At 37.5% G+C, this 23,797-nt stretch overlaps 1 protein-coding gene across 1 annotated transcript in view; it reads right to left on the bottom strand.

The window, feature by feature from the left end:
- The window catches only part of WDR48 (WD repeat domain 48), a 28,125-nt gene extending 4,646 nt beyond the window's left edge, over positions 1 to 23,479 (bottom strand). Inside the window, exons 1-16 of the mRNA XM_042801794.1 lie at positions 23,386 to 23,479; positions 15,269 to 15,409; positions 14,863 to 14,941; positions 14,498 to 14,580; positions 14,250 to 14,379; positions 10,885 to 10,973; positions 9,903 to 10,004; positions 9,310 to 9,534; positions 7,812 to 7,886; positions 7,357 to 7,459; positions 6,947 to 7,044; positions 5,022 to 5,129; positions 4,515 to 4,611; positions 3,898 to 3,993; positions 1,631 to 1,736; positions 94 to 181 (exon numbers count right to left, since the gene is read on the bottom strand). Of these exons, the coding sequence (XP_042657728.1) occupies positions 94 to 181; positions 1,631 to 1,736; positions 3,898 to 3,993; positions 4,515 to 4,611; positions 5,022 to 5,129; positions 6,947 to 7,044; positions 7,357 to 7,459; positions 7,812 to 7,886; positions 9,310 to 9,534; positions 9,903 to 10,004; positions 10,885 to 10,973; positions 14,250 to 14,379; positions 14,498 to 14,580; positions 14,863 to 14,941; positions 15,269 to 15,409; positions 23,386 to 23,433 (1,668 nt within the window). The 5' untranslated portion in view covers positions 23,434 to 23,479. The remainder of the gene's footprint in view (positions 1 to 93; positions 182 to 1,630; positions 1,737 to 3,897; positions 3,994 to 4,514; positions 4,612 to 5,021; positions 5,130 to 6,946; positions 7,045 to 7,356; positions 7,460 to 7,811; positions 7,887 to 9,309; positions 9,535 to 9,902; positions 10,005 to 10,884; positions 10,974 to 14,249; positions 14,380 to 14,497; positions 14,581 to 14,862; positions 14,942 to 15,268; positions 15,410 to 23,385) is intronic.
- Between the last annotated feature and the right edge of the window lie 318 nt (positions 23,480 to 23,797).

Genomic DNA, 23,797 nt, shown 5'->3' with positions numbered 1-23,797 from the left:
TCCTGTACAGTTAAAAACTGTAGTTCACCCTAAAAAAAAAAAAAGGAAAAAAAAAAAAGAAAAAAAAGAAAAATCTATATATGTGGTACTTACATCCACAGTGATGTCAATTACCCATTGTGGCACAGTTTCATTAAGAAGCATAGATTCAGTTTCACCACCTGAATCCCGACATAATAACCTAAGACACACAGAAATAACCTTTGTGAATAAAAACAATCATTGTAATGTGCATTAAAAAGCTTTCAGGAGAGGACCTGCCCTTTTAATGGGCAGAGCGCTTGAACTTGGTTAGCTGGCCCTTCACATCAAAGTTATTGGGGAAGTGATCACATATTTTCTGTAATGACCAGAAAAAGTAGCTGCAGGAGGAAGACAGATCCCTAGAGCAGAAACAGGGAGAAGTATCTCAGGAGACTATAGGTTACAGCATAGAGAAATTAAGAAAACTACTTGGCTCATGGATTGCATATGTTTGTGTGTCGAAGTACAAACTGTCAGAATGGAAATGGCATCTGGCATAAAGCAGTTCTCTTCTGCTTGGGAAAAATGGGCTTTGCGTGTAAAGCGGCTGCTAAACCCTCACCAAATGGAAAGAATAAAACCAATTTTAAGAAATGCGCACATACAGTGGTGAAACAAAGCCACATAACACTTTATAAATTACAATTAAGTATTTTATGAAGAGTTCTGCAAGCCATCTTTTAGGTCCAATAAGCATGGCTTGCTCCCTCCAATGGTGTCTGTCCAGCGTTCTTTTGAGAACAAGCTGTGTAAGACAGAAGATCCTCCAGTGCAGAATGGATACATGTATTTAGCCCCAGCTACAATGTAAATACATTGATACTACAGAAAAAAAAAAAAATCCGTTTTCAAAGGTGAAAAAGGTTACACTGTTTTACTGACCCATTCGTGGGCTGAAAGTTACATAGGTTTTGGGCCTATTGAGCCTGGGAAACAAAAACAAAAAGTCAAACATCCCCCATGCCTCAAGTTTGACAATCCACTATGTCAGTATATATGAAATATTTAGTGGTATTTGAAAGCTTGGCTTTGTTTTGCAGTGCTGTTGAAATGTCTCTGTGGTATACAATAGTCAGTCAGGCTTTTCAATGTAGCATGAAGAGAAACAGAAGGGTAATCAGTATATACACATTACAATACAGAACCTGTGCTCCTACCTGCCAGAGCTTAGGACCTTTTAATGGGTCATCAACTATAATTCTGGGAGCAGAAACCAATTCTTAGTGAGTAGCATCTCCTGTCTGAGTCACTAATGCTCAAAGACCAACACAACAGACCTGTAAGAGAAGTTCTACAAGAATCTAAAGTAGCACAATTTAATGTGCTACTGCACAGTTTGCAGGAAGAGGGCACCCAAAAAGGTCTTGAAGCTATGGTATACAACTAAGAACAATATACAACTCTTACTGTTGTAAAACCCCACACCCTACTGACGTTCAAACTCAAATGCAAAATTGTTGTTACCAGCTGCTTATTTTGCCTGTCAAGGGCATGTCTTGAATGTCTGATACAGAACAGATGCAAGTATTACATTTTGATAACATTTCTGCTTGCACAAAGGAAGTAATCGTTTAGCCACTGAATTTAGACCCTTGAGTTTTTATACCTGAACAAAGTGCGTCCTCCAGCCTCACCAAAAATAACTGGCGTATGTGGTGGCACTTGAAAGTATCCATTTCCTTTTTGGACTCTGTTCTCCTGCTCACCATTCACTGTTGGAAAAAAACACACACAGCAGTGAGAGTGCGTGAGACATTAAAATTGGGTATACACAAATCGGAAAGTGTCTCTTCCACCTACAGCTAATGTGTTTTATAAACTAACAAAATCACAAGCTTCATAAAACAGGAAAATCCCCATTTCCAACACATAGCAAGTATATAAAAAGGAGCACTAGAGAGTAACTAGATCAATACAGGTTTGTGGCAGGCCTGTTTCTAAAGCGTTTGAGAAAAGGGAAATAGAGCTCACATGCCAAAAACCTCATCACTAGTTTTCTCCAGGTTCCTTAACAGAGTTCTGAGGATTTGTCAAACTGAACAATACTAGTATTAGAAATCAACTAAAAAGATTCTGCTGAGACAAGGCTATTTTTCCCCTCTACATTGACAGTACAGAGCTCTGAAGGATGTTAGCTTTGCTCTTCTACCTGGATTTGCCAGATGTCAAAATAGCGTACTAGTTAAGCTCAGACTCACATTTCCTTGAAGTTACTGCATTCTAAATTAAATTTATTTTTAGCTAGCTATAGTGGTATGGTCTTCAACCACTGAAGAACTGTTTCCACATCAGATGGATGGGATAAGATTAAAAAAAAAATCAGCAATATTTATGCATCTCTCGAACAGTACAGCTTCTAGTCAGTCTGGTATCTTGAAACACAATCCAGAAGTATTTCGATGCCTTCCTTTCACTTGAGAACAATCATCTCAATTATACTGCAGCATCTAATTACTGTATTTGAACATGATGTTGAATTCAAGCAAGGTAAGAAACAGTTTCATGGCCTAGTCTCATGAGATGAATTCCTGAGCTTTCTGACCTGCTACACATGTAGTGATAAAAAGGTCAAAAATAATACCAAGCAAAGAAACCAAAAAAGAAAAACTATTCTCTATCAGTAGGGATGAATATGATACTGACTTTAGAGCAAGTGAAAAAATCCTAGAGCTTGAAAGATTTGTTCATAACAGTTCTGTTAACAATTGAGAAGAACAATACTGCACATACATAAATATGTATGTAAGTTCTTGTTTCTTTACACAAACTTCAGTGTCCAACACTATCTTCTCAAGTCACTGTTCAGTGTCAGTTATCTTAATTGTTACTTTCGAAAGGGAAAATGAAGACTGATTCTATAGTGAATATTCTAAACATTCCACTAATCCACAACTATTCACAGAAATAATTAGGGCAGTATCAGTTTTCCAACAATACAAAAGCCCGAGTTATACTTCTCGTATACTGTCTGACTCTCAAGCTGCAGAACTGCCAATACACAAAAGTATGAGAATCAGCAACTTTATTCAGAAAAGCCTGCCAAGTGCTGTAACCCTCCATGGAGGTCATTTTTGCAAGAAGACATTAACTAACTCCTGGCACAATCTGTGTCACAAAATGGCAAGATACTGCTGAACTTACAGTTTCCTTAATTGCATTATCTGTAGAAAGTAATTTCTTAATTGCCAAAGACAGAACTTTTCAGTCAACTCTGATCTGGGTTGAATTAATTTCAAAATTATCCACAAACTTAGGAGTTATGCAGTCTCTTTAATTCTCCCAGATTCAGCTACTGTCTTACATTTTACATAGATGTGCTTTGTATTTCATGGCTGATTAGATTTAGCATTATTACCCTAAACCACCCCACTAAGATGGTTTTCTGTAGACCTACTCCATGTGTTATTCTAATAGCCATTAAATATATATTTTCCCCAAGAAATCCTTCTTTTATATTGTTCATAATACCTAAAGACAAATTTGACCTATGTCAAGAGAACACTGGCTTATGTTGAATAACTGAGCTATTGCTCTTTGCTGTCATTATCTAGACTGTTTCTCTTCCATGTCAAGCCTTAGTTTTGTCAGTAATTGTTTTTCATCAAGGCATCATATTTCTGTAACTTCAGAATCATCTATTCACCTACTTTTTTATAGATCAGAGTTCTTAAGATTTTTGCTGATACTTTCAAAAGAAAGCTACTCAGGAGATTTTGGTGTAAAGCAAACTGAAAAGCATTGAAAAACCGTTAGTCTATAATGCATACAGAGACAAGTATAAGAGACCAAGTCAAGTTGTATCTGTCAAAGAAACAGAAATATAAACAGAATGTATGAACCAATCCTAAAAAAGGAAAATATTAAAATACTAACCATGATTTATTTCATTTTCTTCCTCATCCATTGGATTGATATGTGTTCTAGGCCAATACTCCAGAAGCGCTTGTAGCAGAAGCCCTCCAAGGTTTACTGTCAAGACATCGCAAAGTAGAACTTCAGTTACACAAAACCCGTTGGCATCATAACATTCTACATTTGATCCACAGCTGAAAACTTTCCACAACTTTAAGTAGCTCTGTTCCCAAAACAAACTGTGGGTACAGAAATCTGCTTATCACAATCTGAGCTGTATGTTACAATCTTTCAGAAAAAACCTGATTTTAGAATTGCTACTGATGGATCACTCACATGCTATAACATTCCCTAGATTAGGTAATAGTTCCAAGTTCAGGAATCTTACTTTTTCCTTTTTGCTTCTTGAAGGTTTAAAGCCAAGTTAAATAGAAAACCTGAACATGACCAAAATGTTTCAGAAAAAAAGTAAACATTCTCACTGGAGAATTCTGTGCAGAATTTAACCTCAAGAAAATAAGCTGTAAAATTCAACCAGCTACTGACATCTGTGGCACTTGGAATACTTGGAAACATAAATACTAGAATTTATTCTGCTTTTTTGTCTCAATAAAACACTAATATTAGTTAAAACTTACATTTTGGATCAGAACCATCTGGACTGCTAAATCCAGCATCCTTTGCTGAAACCCAGGCTGCAAAGCAGTCACTTTCATCCAAAGTAATTGTCAACATCTGTTGGAGAAAGACCACCAGGAAGAGGAATGCAATAGTTGGTTTGTATTAAAAAAGTCTATAAATTTATTTTGATTATGCTTATGCTTAGGTGGGAATATAAAACAAAGAATTTCTAAATGCTTGATAGGACCCCATTGTGTACCAAACAGTATTAATTCATATTGGTGGATTTAAAGTTACCATACCATGAGGAAAAAGAAAAAAAAAAAAAAAAAAAGATTTTGTTATTCAGACTATTAAGAACTGAGGTAAAGTTTGCTGTTTTGCTTCAAAATAAATCTAACCCATCAGGTAAATGATGATCACTCTTGAAAACTCGTAACACACTAAAAACTTCCTGAACAAACAGTACATGAAAATGTATGAACTGTGGCATTAGATCAACAGGTTTAGGAGTTGTATCTCACCCCAGTTTTCAAGTCTACTGAGAACCAGTTTGGCACATACACCATTTTAAATCTCTTCTTAATTTCTTCTTCAAAATCTACTTTCCCAAGGTCTTCAACTTTACATGCCTGTACATCAGAAGAAATACACAAGTTTTTAAAATTCTGAGTATGGAGTCATATCAACACCTCATATCTTTTACTGGACTTTCCTATAGACTTGGAATGATTGTGACTTATGATTTCTCCACGAGTACCGTAGTCCAGAAACACACAAGATAAAGGTTCAAATTTTTCTCCAAAAATTGAACAACAGTTTATGTTGTAAGCAATTTTTATGTATTTCTCAGGTAATGGCATTAAGCTAGCGAAGATGTATGAAAGTATTACTTAACATTAATAAAAAAACGTTTTCCCTATCACTGAGTAGAGATGCCTTCTAACATCCTCTGTCATTCTTCTCCCCCGCAATATCAATGTTTCAGTACAACTCTTGAAACAGGAACATTTGTTGCAAATCTAACAACAAATTCAGCTCAGCTACTGCCATGGGAACAGCAGTGAGTGAATTTGTGTGCAGATTGTTTTTTCCTGTTTTAGTTTATCTATCTGGTTTATTTTATACTTTTATTTTTGATGTTCCTCAAATAAGTCTGTTAACATCCAAATTCTCGTAATCCACTTGCAGAGCTGTCCTGACACCTGAAACATGAGCTTTAAGCAAACTCTAAGGACCGTAAACTTTGCAAGGCTTGTTTCCTGAAAATTCCGGAGAAGTTACAGGAAGCAAAGACTGAGGGTGTATCTCCAGGTAAGAAAACCTCTCTCTTTTCTTCCAGCATCCTCAATAAAGAATTTCAGCTTTAGAGTTCAGTGATCCTACACACATGACATTTTGACCTGGCAAGTAACCCTAACTCTATAGTGAGTATCTATTTAAACATATCTAAGAGATGCTTCTGAAACCCTTACTAACAAAAGAGAAGAAAAATTGAATGGAGGTACAAATTAACATTAGCATTTGATTTTGGTCCCCAAATCCAACACTGTAAACTGAAAGACAGAAAAGCTATTCACTTTTCCACAAGAGTCATCCAGATCATCTATATTCTCCAGTTTCATTCCCCTCTTTCTCACTTCAGTCAGCAACTCAGTAAATTAGCTGAGTGTGCTTTAATTCATTACTAAATCTTGGCCGGAGCACTGCATAGCTCAAGATGAAAAAAGATTTAGAATTTCAAAGAGGATTTTGAAGAAGAATCTGCTGACCATCTCTCACTGATCTGGGATTCCAATCCTTCCTCTGTGTACTCTTTTCCCTCCTCTGACCAATCACTGGATAAAGCAAGATAAAGAAATGACACACCAAGTGTCTCTTCTCACAGGAGCAACCTTGCTTCCTTCTGCCAACCTTCCTTCCAGACCTGCCTTCCACCTTGCCAACTAACAAGGGATGTGGCGAGTTCACACTCCCAGAATAACCCACAGACTACTAGCCAGCACACTTGCTTGGGATTTGTGGGTTCACAGCAGGACCTGAAGCACTGGTTTCCCTTTTGCAGCCTAATCTTTCTTCTGCTATTTCATACTGCACGGGGCAAACATGCCCATGGAGCTCTGCAAGCCCTCTTTGAAACAAAACCCAATCAAAACAAACATTATTTTCAGGAGAGAATTCAAGGGTCTAAATTTCAGGTGAATAAAGATGTCAATACTTCACTGAATTCAGGTGAATGAAGATGTCAGCCTCACATCAGGCAAAGATGCAGAAAAGCTCAGGAATGTTCCCTCCCCTTTCAAAAAGCAATCTTTGCATTATGCCTTGGGACAGAAAGATGACTTACTTTTTACCATAGGTATCTCATGCACTAAGAAAAATATGTTAAATAGGTACAAAATAATTAATCATCCAACAGTAGAAGCTTAATCCGAAATTATATACTTACCTTCAAGACATCCCAGTATGCCACATTATTATTTGTGTCTTTGGTTAATATGTGTCTCTTGTCGTTAAGAATGTGGCATTGAATAATACTAGCACCCCCTAGCAAACAAACAAGAATTAAGGTCACTACAGTGTGGTGGTTTTTTTTTTAATATTACATTAAATTAAACTGTATAACACGACATGTGTGATTGTCCTTTGGTTTCACTATTTTATTTAAGACTTGGATAACACCAAGGTTTAAACACTATTTTAACTGTAACTAACACTAGATAGATGATAACCACATTGTCTTTGTTTTGCTTGAAAACACAGTATCAAGTCCCTAAAAACTTAATCCAGTCACTAAGATCTACCATTGCTATTAATGATAACGGATTTTATAAGGTATGCTGGAAAACTGCTGGTTACCTTTTATAACCTGGTCAGGCTGTGTACAAAGGGGTGGTATAGGATTGGTACAATCATTATCATAATCTCCAGATGCTCTAAAATTATGAATTCCCTTCAAAGTCTAAAGGAAGAAAAATAATAATGACACAGTGATAATAATCTATAAACTTTGTTTTTATCTGTAACAACTGTCAGTTCATACAGCTATTTAGATGTTAACCATCCACATTTAGAGTAAGATAACTTATTTCTAGAAACAGCATAAATAGAGAACAAAGTAAGTAATTCAAAGCTTAATGTCTTTTGATCAACTTCAATATTAGCATTTTATGTGGGTTTTTTTTTAAAGAAAGCTTACAGGTCATAGCAAGTCACAGTCAAACTGCAAGCAACAGTTCAACAGTTCCCAAACCGAGACTGCAAATCCCATGACAACTTAATTGAATACACAGAGTGTAAAATACATCACTTACCCATTTATTCACAGAGGATTTAGTTGTTGCAACCCAAAGTGCTGGAGGAGGATCAGCTGATCTGTCAAGTTCCATCTAAACAATGAAACCACAGATACTTTCAGACATGCTTAACTTAGTTTTCCTTTGGTCAATTATTATTCGGTCTGTCAATTATTATTCGGTCTGTGTAGACCTGCTCCTGTCCTTGGACGTATCTCAGAAACAGCACTACTTTCGGTTTACTAAAAAAATACAAAATCTGAATGAAAAATAACTAAGCTTCAAGTTTTCAAACTTCATAGGAATTGTTTCAGATATTCAACAAATAAATTCTGGGCATGGACAACAGTAGATGCAGTGTGTCTAAACACCCAGTATTTGAAGTTGCTTCTAGCATGATGCAATATTGTCTAATGGACAGTTTGATAAGTACAGTATTTTCTGAATTACTTTGCACTTAGATACTTCACATGGTTAAAAAGGCAACAAAATAAGTTTTGTACTAATTAAAAAGCAGAACTTTTTAAGTTTGGCTCTGTTGTTATATTTCTTGGACAATAATACATCACTGTAGTTAAGATATTAGAGACCCCTTCTGATCTTTGTACAGCTGACCACAGCTTTCATTTTCCATTCTGAACTGAAATTTCTCAGATTCTGACTCAGATTCAAAACCACATTAATATATCCAGGATTTTATCTGAACATACTAAGCCAGAGTTTACTCACAAGGAAAGTCAGATTGCTTATATATTTGTATATGTTTCAATTGCACACTCCTTATACACCTACATGTTCCAAGGTCATGCCATCTAGAGTTACAGAGAGAAAAAAAAAAAAATCCAAAAAGCAGCCTCTTCAAAATATTCAGACTTGTGCATGCAGCTTTCTTCAGTTTAGAAAACATCATGTTTAGGTGTTCAAAAAGCCCACAACAGATTTTACTCCCGGTTCCCACGAGTATGCAACATAGTCTAACACAGTCCTGTGCATATATATTCCTGCCAAGAAACATCCATTTTTGCCTAAAGCCTTGACAATGCCAGCTTAAAACTGTACTAGAGTCTGGTAAAACCAACTTTTCATGTCTGAAGCATATTCAATTTCAGTAATACTTGAATTTGCATATTTTAAGTAGCTGCCAGGCATTTATCTTCTTCAGACAATTATGTTTCAGAAGTAATTTAGGAGACAAAGCCAATATACTGAAGATGTGGTGTAGTAAACACTTGTTACCCAATATGCATTCTTTTGTCAACTTATACCTCAAGCCATTATCTCATCAGACACCACGCCATATGACTACACATTTACACTGCAAGGGTGATCGAGCACTGGCACAGGTTGCCCAGGGAGGTTGCAGAGTCTCCATCCTTAGAGATGGAAGGCACCTGGACACGGCCCTGGGCAACTGGCTCTAGCTGGCCCTGCTTGAGCAGAGGGTTGGACAAGATGACCTCCAGAGGTTCCTTCCAACTTCAAGCATTCTGTGATTCTCTGAATTCAACTCAATTACCTTAAGAACTGGTGCCTTTTCTTCACAGATAAGCACACGGATATCAGGATTTCGTAGGTCTGTACAATAAATCTTTCTGTCTCTTCCTCCTGAATAAACATGAGTGAAGGCTTCATTGACCTGCAGAGCCCAAACACCTTCATCATGGACTCGATATGTGGCTATACATCTCTGCTGCCCAAGGGACCACAGGCGGATAGTCCCATCAGAGCTGCCTGAAAGACACTGAGAAACAACCATCATACTTAAATCAAGCAGGTACAAGTCTTTTAAAATAATTTTTTCCATAAAGAGTTTTCATAATTCTTATGGTTGTACTTTTCCATTAAGACTGTGCTAAACAAAGACTGGCAGTTAACAACTCTAGTCATCATTTCCAGACATTTTATGTAAACCATCCCCTCCATACCTAGATACCTAGATGTACCTGTTACAAAACAGCTTTCACCCATCAGCCTCCCTCCCTTAATCATTAAATATCCCTACAATACTTAAGCTACCTTCTGTAACCTATGACATAAAATAATTATATTGAAGACTAAAGACATTTCTGCATTCTGTAAAATGCCTTTGTCTCAAGTTAAAGCACATACCTGGGTGCCATCTCTGTTCAGTAACAAAGCTTTTACATTGTCCGTGTGCCCTTTGAGTTTCATTAGTTTTGCACAAGTTCTCGGATCCCACACCCTTAGAACCTACATAAATAGACATTAGATAACTGGTATTAACATCATTCTTCCCATCAATGTGTTTTCTCTACAGAACATCAAACCCTTACAAATAAACTGATCCATATTCTGAACATGCAGACATCCATCACCAAAACCCATACTTCAGTAGAACAAGATAGGCATAACTAGATCTTATGCACCTCTAATAATCAGATGTGATTTTCTTTGCTTGATTTTAATTTAATTTGTTTTGGCTTTTTGTGTTGTGTTAAGAAATTAAAGAATGGAAGTGACTGGAAACAGGATAGTGTGATGTGGGTAAAAAAAACAGATCATCTCAGACGCTTCGCTGGTGTATTCCGTTTTTATTTTTATATTGACTTGGAAATAAAATTCTCTCAAGGTTAGATTATGTAAAAAAAGCAACTCACAGGGTGCTGTAGGGTGTTTCACCTTCCTTTACAAGAAAGAGCATGGACTATCTCTTGGGGACACTTGAATTTCATCAGCTCACTTCATTTCCCATCTCCTACAGGGGTCTTACAAATTGCTGGCACCACTTCTTTCTTACTTGTGGCAACTGCTTCGGGTTTTATAATCATCTGAGTAACGTGGCCCCATAATCAGAGCTCCTGGGGTGAAATGTAATGATCTCTGATAGAGGGTTACATAAAATCATATGATTGTCTCTTCTGTGTATTAAAGCTATATGGATATATACAAATGCCTGCCTCATTCTGAGTATGTGTATCCTGCCCTTACACTGCCACTTAACAAAAGTGTCTACCCTCACTATTAGAAACACAAAAGCTGCTACAGACATGACATTGAAAAATAATAAAACTGTCTCTTTATACTAAACTTTGAACTGAAGTGGAAATACCCTTACCACATTTTTGCTTACCTTTTCAGTGGACCCTGATACAATAACTGTTCCCATTTGATTCATTGCAAGGCTGTAGATAGAGTCTTTGTTCCCACTCAGGGAAGAAGCTATTTCAAAATAAAATTTATATTTTCAAAGTTAATGTTGTAATTTGAGAAACATACGTATTCACTCAAAAATAGTATATTGGAGTATTTTAATACCCTTTGATTCATGAAAATAGCGCCACTCTACCCCATATCTAGAGCTACTTCAAAAAAAAGAAAGGCTATAGACAGCATGCTGCTAGGCAAACCCCATCCCAACTGTTAATCTACTGCTGCATAAAAACAAAGTAACCCCTCAGACTTACAGTCATTAAAACCCTGGTGACCCTTTGGATGCCAGGACCATCAAGGTAGTGTTGCTCTTCTCAACTATTTTATCGGAGAATGATACTTCTATGTGATCTTATAATACACGGCATTTGGATTTAAACGCAGAGATTTTTTTTCCAAGTCAAGTAGCAGTAAAATTCTACATTTTACGCTAAAGTCTCTTCTCTTGGTTCAGCAGAGATGCATTACTGAAGTTACACTGCAGTGTTGAAATGCATTACTTGAGGACGGATGCTACCTCTGTGCTTGTGAAAACCATACGGCGGCAACTCAGCATCACAACTACCATCAGAGTTGAGGAATTCTGTACCATCTAGCCTAATCTACTTTTGGACAGATTAAAATACCAATCCCTCAACCAGGAAAAGCACAGACACAGCAAATGAAAATCATCTATTCAGAGAGCACCATTAGGCATTTCATCAAGTCTCAAAACTGTATGATCAGTATGCTAAAAAGGCTGAGAATAGCAACAAACTATATTGCTAGCAAAACTGTGAAACTTTATATAACGATTTATGTGTGTTATGGAAATAGGTTTCTAACACAGTATTTGTGACCCAATGTCATAAACATTTTGTCACAGTGGTAGAATTAAGCAGCATTACTTTAGGGTCCTCTTAATCACTAGCTATGGCTATCCAAATGTAAGCTTTCAAATGAAATCTATTATTTGCAGCCAAAATAAAGTGATAATCTTCCACTGTCCCCAGAGAACAGTTGAAGGCAAAAAGCAGAACTGAAACCTTGAAACCTCTTCAAGGCTAGCACACTGTTCAAAAACCATAATAATTTATGAAAGGATAATGTACAGAGTTACCACAAGCTGGACATCAGGAATGGAAGAGAGAAGCTTAAGTGTACAGAAGCAAAATTTACACCAGAACAAAAGCAAAATCTATCCACTTAATTTATATTATGGCTATGCTGACTGAAGCGCTCTTTAAAAACAGGCTTCCTTTTAATGCTGGCTTGTGTACATTGCTTCCCTGTAATCAGATAGGAAATTAATGCACATGAACAATCTTCATTTGCACTCTGAAAAAAATCCCTATTGTTTGACAGGTCTGAGGAAAACCAGCTTCTTTAAGGACACACACCGTGTTCTTCCCAACAGAAACAGTTAGTTGGGAGCACAAGAAAGAAAAACAACTCTCCCATTTCCCCTTCTTCCCCCTTACGAAGCGTTACTGTTCTAACTCTAGAAATGCAAATTTGTTTCTGTCATCTTAGAGGTAATGTCTCTACTTCCGTTTGATCTTGGGCTCAAAACAAGCATCAGCTCCTCAGCACTCCCCATCTCCCATTTATGATTCACTTGAATCATTTAGCTTCTGTGCCACTGCTGCGGTGTTCAAGAAATCTTGGTGTTTTATCCCCCCTCCCCCACAACTGAATTTTCCTGTGAGCCAGCAAATAAATTATTCCTGTTCAACCAGAAGATAGCATAACTTACAGTCATCAGCACAGTTTTCTGATAAAATAATTACACTTTCAGTGAAAGAAAACTTCTGGGAAATAAGGTAAATCTATTTAGTTATGTGCAGTCATATGCCATCCCAATACTACTCTGCAGTGTAACACAGCTCACTAAAAGCCAGCTCTCTTCTGAAGGCTACACAGACAGGCCAGCTTAAGGCTATATGTGAATTAAAAAGCCCTGTCGAGAGAACAAATGCAAAACTGACAGTTCTGCCCACCAGATGCACCTTTGGTTTTAGAAGCTACCAAACCATAAAATTAACACCCCTTTCAGAATCAGCCAAAACAGTAATTCAAAAAACCACACTAAAACAACTATATGCCTGCATCTTATCTACAGAATCACATATTCCTGAAATTTATTGACAGTAGGTTGTACCGATTCCAAATTTTAGTTTCGAAGATATTTCTTGGGTCATTCCTAACCTATGAATGAAACAAGTAGTTTTATTTAGAAATTCAAGTGTGGCAGTGTGGCAAGACAGTATGCTCTTTCCCAATGCATACCTCTGGGACTCTGCTACTGTTTAAACATGTATCAAACACTAAGTACAAAATGAAAGAGATCATTCACTTTGAACACTATTTTTCCATCCTACCTACAAGCAGCAAAACGCACTGTGGTCAAAGTATGGTCAAAGGTCTTTCTGAAAAAAATATACTGTAAAATAGCCAATACAAACCAGGACGCTGATGATCCAGATTTACATTATTCACTTGAGCAATCAAATCTGACTGAACTTGAAGACTGGTGTCATACTTCCCAGTACATAAACTCAGCCAGCTCCATCCTGACTATTCTAAGAGAGTAGTGTTCGACTTGCTTTATGGGGAAAGACCTTGTAGTTTACTATAATGCCTTTACTGGGACAGAGAAGCAGGATAGATCGCTTCCTAAAAGATGTTGATGACACTGAAGATTAACCCTGATAAGCCGAATCCATGGACAGTTTCCCCCTTGCCTTCTAATATCTAGTGAGTTAGATCTCACTTACATGTAATTAGTGCTTACTATTACTTTGCATGTTTTTAAAACTAATTTATGTAGTAACTTTATTATTCTGACAGATAGATATAATAAATGTATCAAGTCCTGCTTTAGGAGCTGTACTGCATTTTTCTGCAGCATCTCTATAAGCAAAAAACCCCCAAATTATAATACACAGAAAATGCACTGACAAATAACCTAATGGAAAATTTCTATGATGGGTTAGTTGAAGAGTAAAAAGCTTCTCAAGCCAAAGGTATATCAAGTTTCAGAGAATACCAGAACATTACACTTCAGAAGAAAATGTTCAAAGAGACATGTCCTCTATTCTAAATGTCATGACTGTTGGCTGCCCTAGATTTTTGGCTATTATGTAACTCAACAAATAAACTGATTACATCCTAAAACTACTTTACAGGTTCTTGCGCAGTTTTTATGTACTTAAAGAAACAGGTATCTGTAGTTTTAAATTGATCTCACAGATTTTGCTACTCAATACAATGCATTGCATTTTCCTCCCCTCCCTAGGTACTTACTTGTTACGGTGTTATTTGAGGCAGTCAGTGCTGTTAGAGTATTTACATCCCAGAGGAATATCTGTCTGTCCAGCCCGGCAGATGCTACCAATTCTTTGTCTTTTGCATATGCTAAGGCTTTCACATAATCCTACAATAAAGCAAATATAACAACATGAATCAACAACATTATCTAACCAAGGTCTACATCTTCATATTTAAAAGTCTGTCAGTGATAACATACAGTATTTACAAATAATATTTTTCACCTTGTGTGTCCTTAGTGTTGACATGCAAAATCCCTTATGTGCATTCCACACTTTAACAGTAGTATCCGAAGAAGCAGATATCACTAAATTGGAAAGAATAAAGACTTAACTTTAATGGCTTATATGTTACTTTAGAGCATATTTAAGCTACTCTATTTTGCTTTTCAAAGAGATTAAAAGAATCATTTATATACACATTTAAATTTTCAATAAAACATCTACTTACACTATTTATCAAATTTATAATACACACCACACATTAATTTCACATGCTAAGAAAAGATGGAAAATAATTTAAGCAGCAGATAATACACTTTTATACATGATTTCTGAATACTGTAGTTTTCAAACATTTAAGTACTTACATGTTTTACCATTGCAGCAGAGCACAATATCATTTACCCAATCTGTGTGATGTTCCATAGATGCTATATAAGGGTCTTGCTGCAAATTAAGAAAAAAACTTTATAAGATCTCCTCACAAGTGGGAAAGATTGCAACTATCACATCCTGTTGTGGTATTTTCTTCAACCTTCAAATCGATCAGAACTTGCCTAATGCAGAGTTGCTTGAAGTCACTATTCCTGAATCTTTTTCTGAAAGAACTATCCAGCTATGTAAGATACCATAGCATGAGCAATATCAAAGTGATTTTCCTATCATAATTGGCAGCTCTTAAAAACAGTATCAGATGTACAACTGGAGGCAGCTTACTAGTATGATAACTTCAAAAAAAGTAGGTTTAGACATAGGAATCCTCTCATGTTTTACCTTGTGCTGATTGACACTCCATATCCTTATGATGGAGTCTCGCCCTGCTGTGAAGAGTCTGTTTAATGCTGGATCCAGCTGAAGTGCGTTTACCCCATTTCGGTTATACTTCTCCACTTCATCTCTAATCACATAGGAGACCTAAAATACATTTAAACAATTCCAATTATGGTATTAAGATACTGTCTTGGCCAAAAAATCCTAGCATCTAATGTCATCTTTGTAAGGTTCTTGGGTAGAAAATATTACAAGCTTTACAAGCATTAAGTTAGTCTGCCAGTTTGAGAGTTACCAACACCACTTCAGTCATTTTTCCCCACCTCTGAAAATGGGGAAGAATCATAGAAAACATATCAGCAGTGCTAGAACTGGAGCCCAAATGATTATTTAATCATTACAACTCAAGCTTAGAGCCAAAGAATCCTTAGTTCAATTCCCTGCTCTGTGCAGATATGGTGGGTGATCTCAGAAAACACACTGAATTTGTGTCTCACTTCCTAAGAAGGTTTCATAGTTTCTATAGCTGGGATGACAGTATTTCCCAGACTGACAAGGGATAAGATATGGTTACTAAGGATTACAAAGCATTGAAAGACTGCAGATACGAATTCTAGCTGTCTATTTCAAGTGTCACTATTATTTTCAAACAAATTTTTTAAAAACTACCTACTTTCTAATATAATAAGAAGCACAAATATTTACTGCTTTCAAGTAAATTACTCCTTTAGCTTCTCCTTCCTTCTGCATTTGACAGTACTGTGTGTACATATGTTATTTCATTGTTTCATTCAGAAACACTAATAGGACATTTAAGGAGACATACTGCAAAGGCTACAGTACTCTCCAGTAGGGAGTAAACACAGTTATAAGGCAGTGCAGTTTCTTCAGAGCTACACCATTCATGCTGTGCTGCACCTCTCCAGATCACAGGGTTTACACAGGGTTTATTCATTACTATGAGGAAAGCCCTCACACTTAGAGAAAAGGAGGGGAAGCTGCCAGATATGCCTTTTCCCAGATTGTGTAAAATATAATCAGAATGACAAGGTAAAATTTTAGTCTTGGTACAATCCCATCTGCCCACACTAGGAATCATTTGGATACATAAGTCCCAGTGTTTTGAGAATGCTTTCAAGGAGTAGTCTTGGGCTAGAGATCCGAAAGCAATTTTTCACTCCAATAACTGCATTACAGCAGTATAAAGAAAATGTTTTCCAGATCAGATCTCAGTTACACAAAATAAACCCAACAAATTAAAATGTTCAGTGGTCCTTATCATTGAAGAAATATTTTACAGCATCTTAGATTCTATACCACAAGAACTGACAGGTCCATTTGGTGAATGTGGGCAGCACCTCAACTGAATTATCCCATCCTAGTGCAGCACAGTAAGAGAATTGATGCTTCTGGAAAGCATGCATCCAGTCCTAATCTCCATTTCAGAAATGGCTGCAACAGCTCTATAGGCCAACACTGGAGGATCAAAATTAAGAGCCTCCTGATTCCTTCTGCCTTAATACTCTCCATTACCACTCCTCAAGTCCTTTACTACATTTATTATGTTATGTCCTGATGCTCTTAAAGCACTTCTTGCTCACAGTCCATTAGCCACTCACAGTCCTTCTAGAGGACTCTATTTCAGACTGTGTCCTAATTTCCAACATTCTCAGCCTCTCTCACCCATTCCAGACTCATCCATAATATTATTGCTATCCATGCTCAAGTCTCCACCTACACACAGCTTTAGAGACCTTACTGAGAGAAGACACTGTCAACCACGCACAGCAGTGTTATCTTAAAAACACTTCAAGTACTTGAAGTATATTTATTTATTTTTTTTTTTTTTTTTTGTGATGCAGAGAGCAAGATGTATGTGCAATTCTTCACCTGGGCTTGGTCATATCACATCTACATTTTGCTAGAAGACCCACACAGACTACTTGAGTAAAAGAATGTTACAAAGTCAAGGTCTGACATGGTACAAAACACAAGGTAAATGTGTGGCCATCGAATTCACTCTGCTTTCAAATTCTTTGAATAAAGCCAATGAAAATATTAAGTTAAAAATACTAAGTGTGAGCAGATAAGACAAAAATTAAAGAAATTCAAAACCTAAAGGTCAGGAAATCAGAACAGTCTCTTCCTGAAATACAGTGTCAGACTCAAGATCAGCAGAGGCCCTTCAGCTCTTGCTTCTCCAAACTGCTGGCAGGGTATTTTTTGACAAATCCTCCATTTTTTATTTGTTCCTCTTCTGTCAGTCATCTCCCATATTTGTTATATTTTCAGGTATAATATAAAGCTCTTTATTCCACTCATAAATGAGACTGTCAAACTATGTTAGTCACCCAAGCATTTTAAGGAGGTTTTTTTGCTCATAATAATGCTACTCTTCTAATTTACAGAAGTTCAAGTAAGGAACAGCCATAAATAACTATTTTAAAAATGCAAAAAAGCAAATTGTGGCTTACTCTAGTAAATAAGATACTTTTCATATATGATTGATATTTTCACAGGACTGTGGAAATTGACAGTCATATTTCTATGTTACTCTTGACAGAATTTAATTGTTTCATAATTTCTTAAAATGCAATGGATAAAATATTTTATTACTAAAATACAGAACTAAATATTGAAATACTGTTCTTAACAGAAACGAGCAGTGAAAAAAGCTCAGAGATAAGATCCAGTAAAATAATCTTCACTTCTTTCTATAATGGAATTTGCGTAACTATTAAATTTCCATCTAGAAGACCTTGAAACTGTGGCTGTCAGCTCAACTGGGTGCTGTTTTTCCATCGTTCAAAGACATAACCAGGGAAGACCGACAATCATTTCCCACTACCACCAGCACTGAAATATTCAAATGAAAGTCAAATTTAATTTGCCCTTTATTCCTTTTAATAACTTCTGCATGTGAATTTAGTAAAACCTCTCAGCAAGTGTTGTTTATGTCTTAAGAGAACTAAAACAAAGAGAGGAATTATATTGTTTCAGGGTTAATGAGTCTGTAGTGAATCTAAGAACAAATGCTGGATCTTCAGTATCAGTTCAGCATTAAATATAACATCATCCTTCTTTCTTCCTGTGAGAAACTGTGACAAAGTAACTCTAATGTAACAACTGAATTAAAAAAGATTAAAACCTTATTTCTTACTGTTCTTTTTTTTTTTTTTTTTTTTTTTTTTTTGTAAATACATGACAGCTTTGGTGGAAAAAAAGATGGCAAGAAAACACAAAAAGCTTGACACTTACAAAACTACCCAGCAGTGACTGCTACCGTTCATAAAAGCCAACCAGTTACCTTTGTCTCTTCTCAGACTTACAATTCTACAAAATTTTATCTTCCATCCACAGAAGGAATAATATACCTTTCATGATAAACTGTCTTAAAAATGTAAGATATAAGAGTAAGAAGGAAAAGAAATCCCTGTTGTATAAAGAATAGGTAATGATCCTTTTCTGCATGTCATGGGAAGAAACCATGACAGCCATTTTTCAATGATAAAGGTGATTCTAATCCAGATTAAGCATGTGCTTCTTAAAATTCCTTTTTGTTCTTTAATTTCTAATACTAAAAGCAGAAGGGGAGAAAATTAAGAAGAAAGTGATTTTGTGGTCAGCACTTTTATTAGATACTACACCAACATTTCAAATGAGTAATTCTATTTGAGCAGTTAGGTAAGGACAAGACAAACCACTTTTCATGAAGAGAATATGAATTGAAAATTATGACTATAGCATAAAAATGGACTCTCCAACTCTTATTAGAGGCCTAATGACATCCCAGAAACTGTCAGTTGCTTGCATTGGAAATACTTAAATGTATTTTCTCATCCAAAACAAAAAATGTTAAATGGTCCACTTGCAAACCAGTCATTGAGACTGAAATAAACATATATTAAAAAAAAACCCTAGAACAAGACACACAGAATATGTGGCTGAACTAAAAATAACCTCACAAGACATTTGCTGTATACCACGTGGAACCTTTCAGAAAGAGAGGTATAAACCATAAGCACCCAGGCTTGTATTCAAATACATTAACTATATATTAACACAGAAGGACAAATTAAGAGTTCCACAAAATCTGGTGAAAGGGTGTTGAGATGCCTTTCGACACAGGGAACTTAAAACAGACAAATAAAAGCAACAGCAACTTGATTTAAACGACCTGACACTTGTGTAAGTGTGGTAGACAGCAGGCAAGTTCACTAAACCAAAAAGTTCACCAAGATGAACAGATGAAGATTGCTGATAATCCACCTGTGGTTCTCCATTATATTCTTATTTTGGGGGAAAAAAGGTCAGAAAGTGTTTGTTTGCTTTTTTATATTTGATTTTCACTGAATATAGAAATAAAAGAACTATTAGTAAATGTAGTAACAACACAAGCAAATAGAAAAATAAAAAGTAAATAAGTAGGTGTATACACCTATGTATCTAAACAACAGAAAAGCAACAGGCCTTTGGCTGAGAAGAAATTGCTGTGATAAAATTCAACTCTGACCCACAGCATGCACATCTTTATCACTCTAGATAAGGGACTATATTCTGCCTGGAAAGGACTGTGAAGGTCACCAGGCAGTTACGCCTCTAAGCACCTACTGGCATTCACTTCCAAGAGGGCAGACTGAGAGCACATTACTGCTCTGTTCATTGTGATGATTCTCAAAGTCAGTTGCAAACCACAAAGATAATAATGACTGTGATATAGATTGTCATTGTTTTATTGCCATGGTGGTCTGGGAGAGGCAAGATTTGTGGGATATGAAGTATTTTAATAACAACCAAGGCCTTTTACATTTATACTGCTGTAGCTTTTATAAACACCCATAACGAGTAAGAATCGTTCACTGCAGCAGTGCACAAACATTACAAGGTGATGCACTCTCATTATAAAGAATTTATGGGATTCAGTACCCGAAATGGATCAGGACTAATCATTTTAATGACTAAGAGCTCCAGAGATGAAGCTACTGTCAACAGATACATTTCATCACGCAAGCCCAAGTGAATTTCTTACAGGATCTACGATGTGTTTCCTTCATGGATGAGTTTATCGGCTGATCTTGCTACCCTTGTTACATTACATGTTTTATAACAGATTTTGTCTTAATAGATGGGTAGAATCTGCTTTTAAAAATACTATTGTACCATCATGGTGGATGAAACAGTGAACAGCCGAGCTCTGATGACACTTATTCCTTCTGTACAAGTAGAGAAAAATTTTAAAGACAAATGCTATTGTGAGCAATTGAAAAGCTGGTATTTTTCAGAATCACTGGAAGGATTCCATGAAATCTGACATAAATTGCATCCAAAAAATGAGAGAAGCAACAGTCAACCACCAAGAAAAAAAATTACATCTATTGCCTTAGTATCCTAGTAGAGCGGATCTATCCCTTAAAATAAGTTTTTAAATTAAGAACATATTGATATTTGAATTCTTATCGGGCACTCCAAGCCCTAGAATAAAAGTAATGGAAGGCATTAAGAAGCACATTTTATCCTTTTACAATGGAATCAGTTTAGTGGCTATTTGTTTGCTTAAATATTATATATAAAATATAATTTCTAAATATAATTTTTATATGTATTATATATAAAAATTAAAATATAGATATAAAATCTAATAAGTTAAAGCATACAAAAATCTAGTGCGCTTTTAATAAATTGTGCTACTAACAAAATCAGTAACTGAAATATTTTCTAAATGTGAAGGTGTTTTGTTTCACTACTTTCCACTTGCTGTCACAATGCAGTATTAGTGCCTAAATATGACAAAGTTAGTGCAAAAAGGATATTATTCTGTACAAGACAAAAAGGACTTAAAGTTCATTCAATAATTTTATAAGAAAGATGATGATCCAAATCACTTATGGCAAAATTCCCATGTTCTGTCAATAGATTTTGAGTGTGGGGGCAAATTTATTCTGGCCAGGCAGCAAGTTTGAGAGAGCAGCTACAATGCAGCCCCTCAAGGGCAGCTACTTTAAGCCACCTGCTGAAAAGTGGCTTCATCTTGACTTAATTCACAGTGTATCTGAAAGCTACAGCATATGGCCAACTGCTTCCCACCATGCAGCAGTGTCTGACACACCTCTACAGCTCCACTCCCTTCCTAAATCAGACAACCTTACTCCTGCAGCCTTCAGACATGCATAGCTAAGCTTAAGAAACACCAACAACCTGTCACTGGACATTTCAAATGCCTAACATTTAAATAATTAAACTTCTTACTTTTTTTTATGCATGGAATTTATTTTGAGGCCTAAAATATCTCCTCTGATTAAACACTTATAAACACGCAATTATATGCAGAAGCATCCTAAACAGAGTATTTTGGATGGTGCTGCTTACCAGTAAAACAGGTGCATCCAACATAGTAATAGTCCTGATATCCATAAATTTCAACCAGCTCTTCTGCCATGTAAGGAATCAAGTTCCTCCATGCAAGAGAGGTATCTTTTTAAAAAGCTTCTTTGCCCTAACCTCATAGGTTTGGAGAAATTTCTCCCTCTCCCTCCCTCTCTCTCTCTCTCAAAAGCTTGATGTAGCAGCACCCTAAATGCTCAAACATTGGGAAGGAAAATAAATCATTAGTGGTTTTAACTTTCCATCAGTGTCTGACAGATAAAAAACAACAACTTAAAATTCCATTACATGAACAAAATCCTGTCTTTAACCAAGTAGGTGAAATAATAAGAGCTCAATAAAATAGCTAGCTTCTACTCAAGGCCTTATATATGCTTATAATATAACCAGAGTTATTCTCTGCAGATCTAGACTTACAATATACTGAGACACACATCAGTGTAGCAATACATGAAATAAAAAATAAATAAGTCACATAACACAATGAAAGCAGAAAAGAAGACATCATAAATGAGCACAAAGCCACCTGTAAGTACAAGCTTTTGAGCTAAATAATGTTTGGAAATGGAATGAAGTAGTAAAAAAGGAAACAACGTACTCTTTGATGCATGTTGCTGTCAAGGAAATAGTACTTCATAAAGAAATAGGACTACATCAAAGAAAAATCTAGTTATCATAAAATCCCCCTCCTCAGGGGAGTAACCTGCAAAAACTTCTTTATGGCACAGGCAATGAAATAAACAAAGGGATCTCATATTTTGGATTCTTTGTATTTTAAATAACGTCTGAGGGGTTTTTTTGGTAGCGCAAGCAAATTCTTTATACAGTATTGATTGTTTACCTTAATCATAAAAACACTAAAGGCTACAACAAAGTGCACACTCCTCCGTGTGATAAAAAGGAAAAGATGTGTTCAAAAACCGAATCCACCTCTGTTTGGAAGGACCCTAATGCTATTTCAGGTTTAATGAATATTTCTTTTGGCCACTGGGGACAGACACAGCACTTGCCACTAGAGGTAGGCAGCTTTGCACACTCATAAAGCATTACATCTTTTCCACAGTGAAAGCTGTAAAAATGTTTGAAGTGATGGGAGTATCGCAAGCAAGGACAAAAAAATGTCGAGGACCTTAATGAAACCATTTGAACGACTTTCACTGCCAAAGAGTCTTGTCTTTTTACGCACATTTCAGTAATTGCAGTCTCTGCCAAGGCGACAACGGTGTACTCACACATAAGCCCACACCACGACGTTTGTGGCTCTCTAACGCGAGCTTAGAAAGTTTACACCCACCAGCCTGTTTAGGCCCTATTTTCCCTTCGGGCCCCGCCGAGCGGAGCTGGGAAGGGCGGCCGGGCGGGGCGGCTCAGCTCGGCCTCTCCCGCGCTGCGGAACCTCACCCCGTCCCGCAGCGAGCAGCCAGGGCGCGGTGCCGAGGGCAGCCCCACTCCCCCTCCACGGACGTTAGTGGGTGCGTGGGGGGGGGGTCTCCCCTTCACCTCAATGCTGTTGGGAAAGGGAAGGAGGCGAGTGCGTTGCCATAGAAACCCCCAATCCCTGCCCCCCAACCCCCCCCCCCCCCCCCAGCTGAGAGCAGCCGCTGCCACAGCCCCTCAGGACCGGGCGGCAGCGCCCCGGGGGGGGGGCCCTCCCCGCCCCTCTCCCGGGCCGCGCTCCGCCTCGCCAGCCGGCCTACCCCTCCTCCCGAGCCGGGCCAGGGCCCTGCCTCGCCCCTCACCTGCACTTTCCGCCGCCCCGCCGTGTTCTGCCGATGATGCGCCGCCATCTTGCATGTTGACACTCGGATGTCATTTCCGAGGACAGCAAGCCGGCCCGGAAGTCCCGCCTCCCTCTCCTCTCCGGGCCAGCGCCGCAAAGCGACGCGGGGGGGGGTGATGGTCACAGCCGGGGGCGTTGCTAAGGGAACGGTCGGAGGGGCGGGGACAAGGGAGGGGGCGGGGTCAGCGCTCACGCTTTCTACAGCGTCTCCGCCATGTTGTCCACAGAGACGCTTCCACTACAGTCTTTTGCTGCACGTATTTGCGGTGGTTTCCTTCACAGCGCTGTTGCTCCCTGGGTGTTTTCTCACACTGCGGTGCCCCAGGGCCAATGTTTTCCCCTCGGGAGGCCAAGCCTGCGGGGTGAGGTCG

Source organism: Tyto alba, unplaced genomic scaffold (assembly GCF_018691265.1).
Source record: "Tyto alba isolate M040663 unplaced genomic scaffold, T.alba_DEE_v4.0 Super-Scaffold_38, whole genome shotgun sequence".
Taxonomy (NCBI): Eukaryota; Metazoa; Chordata; class Aves; order Strigiformes; family Tytonidae; genus Tyto; species Tyto alba.
Note: the sequence above shows the minus strand (reverse complement) of the source record. Positions and strands in the feature narration are given on the sequence as shown.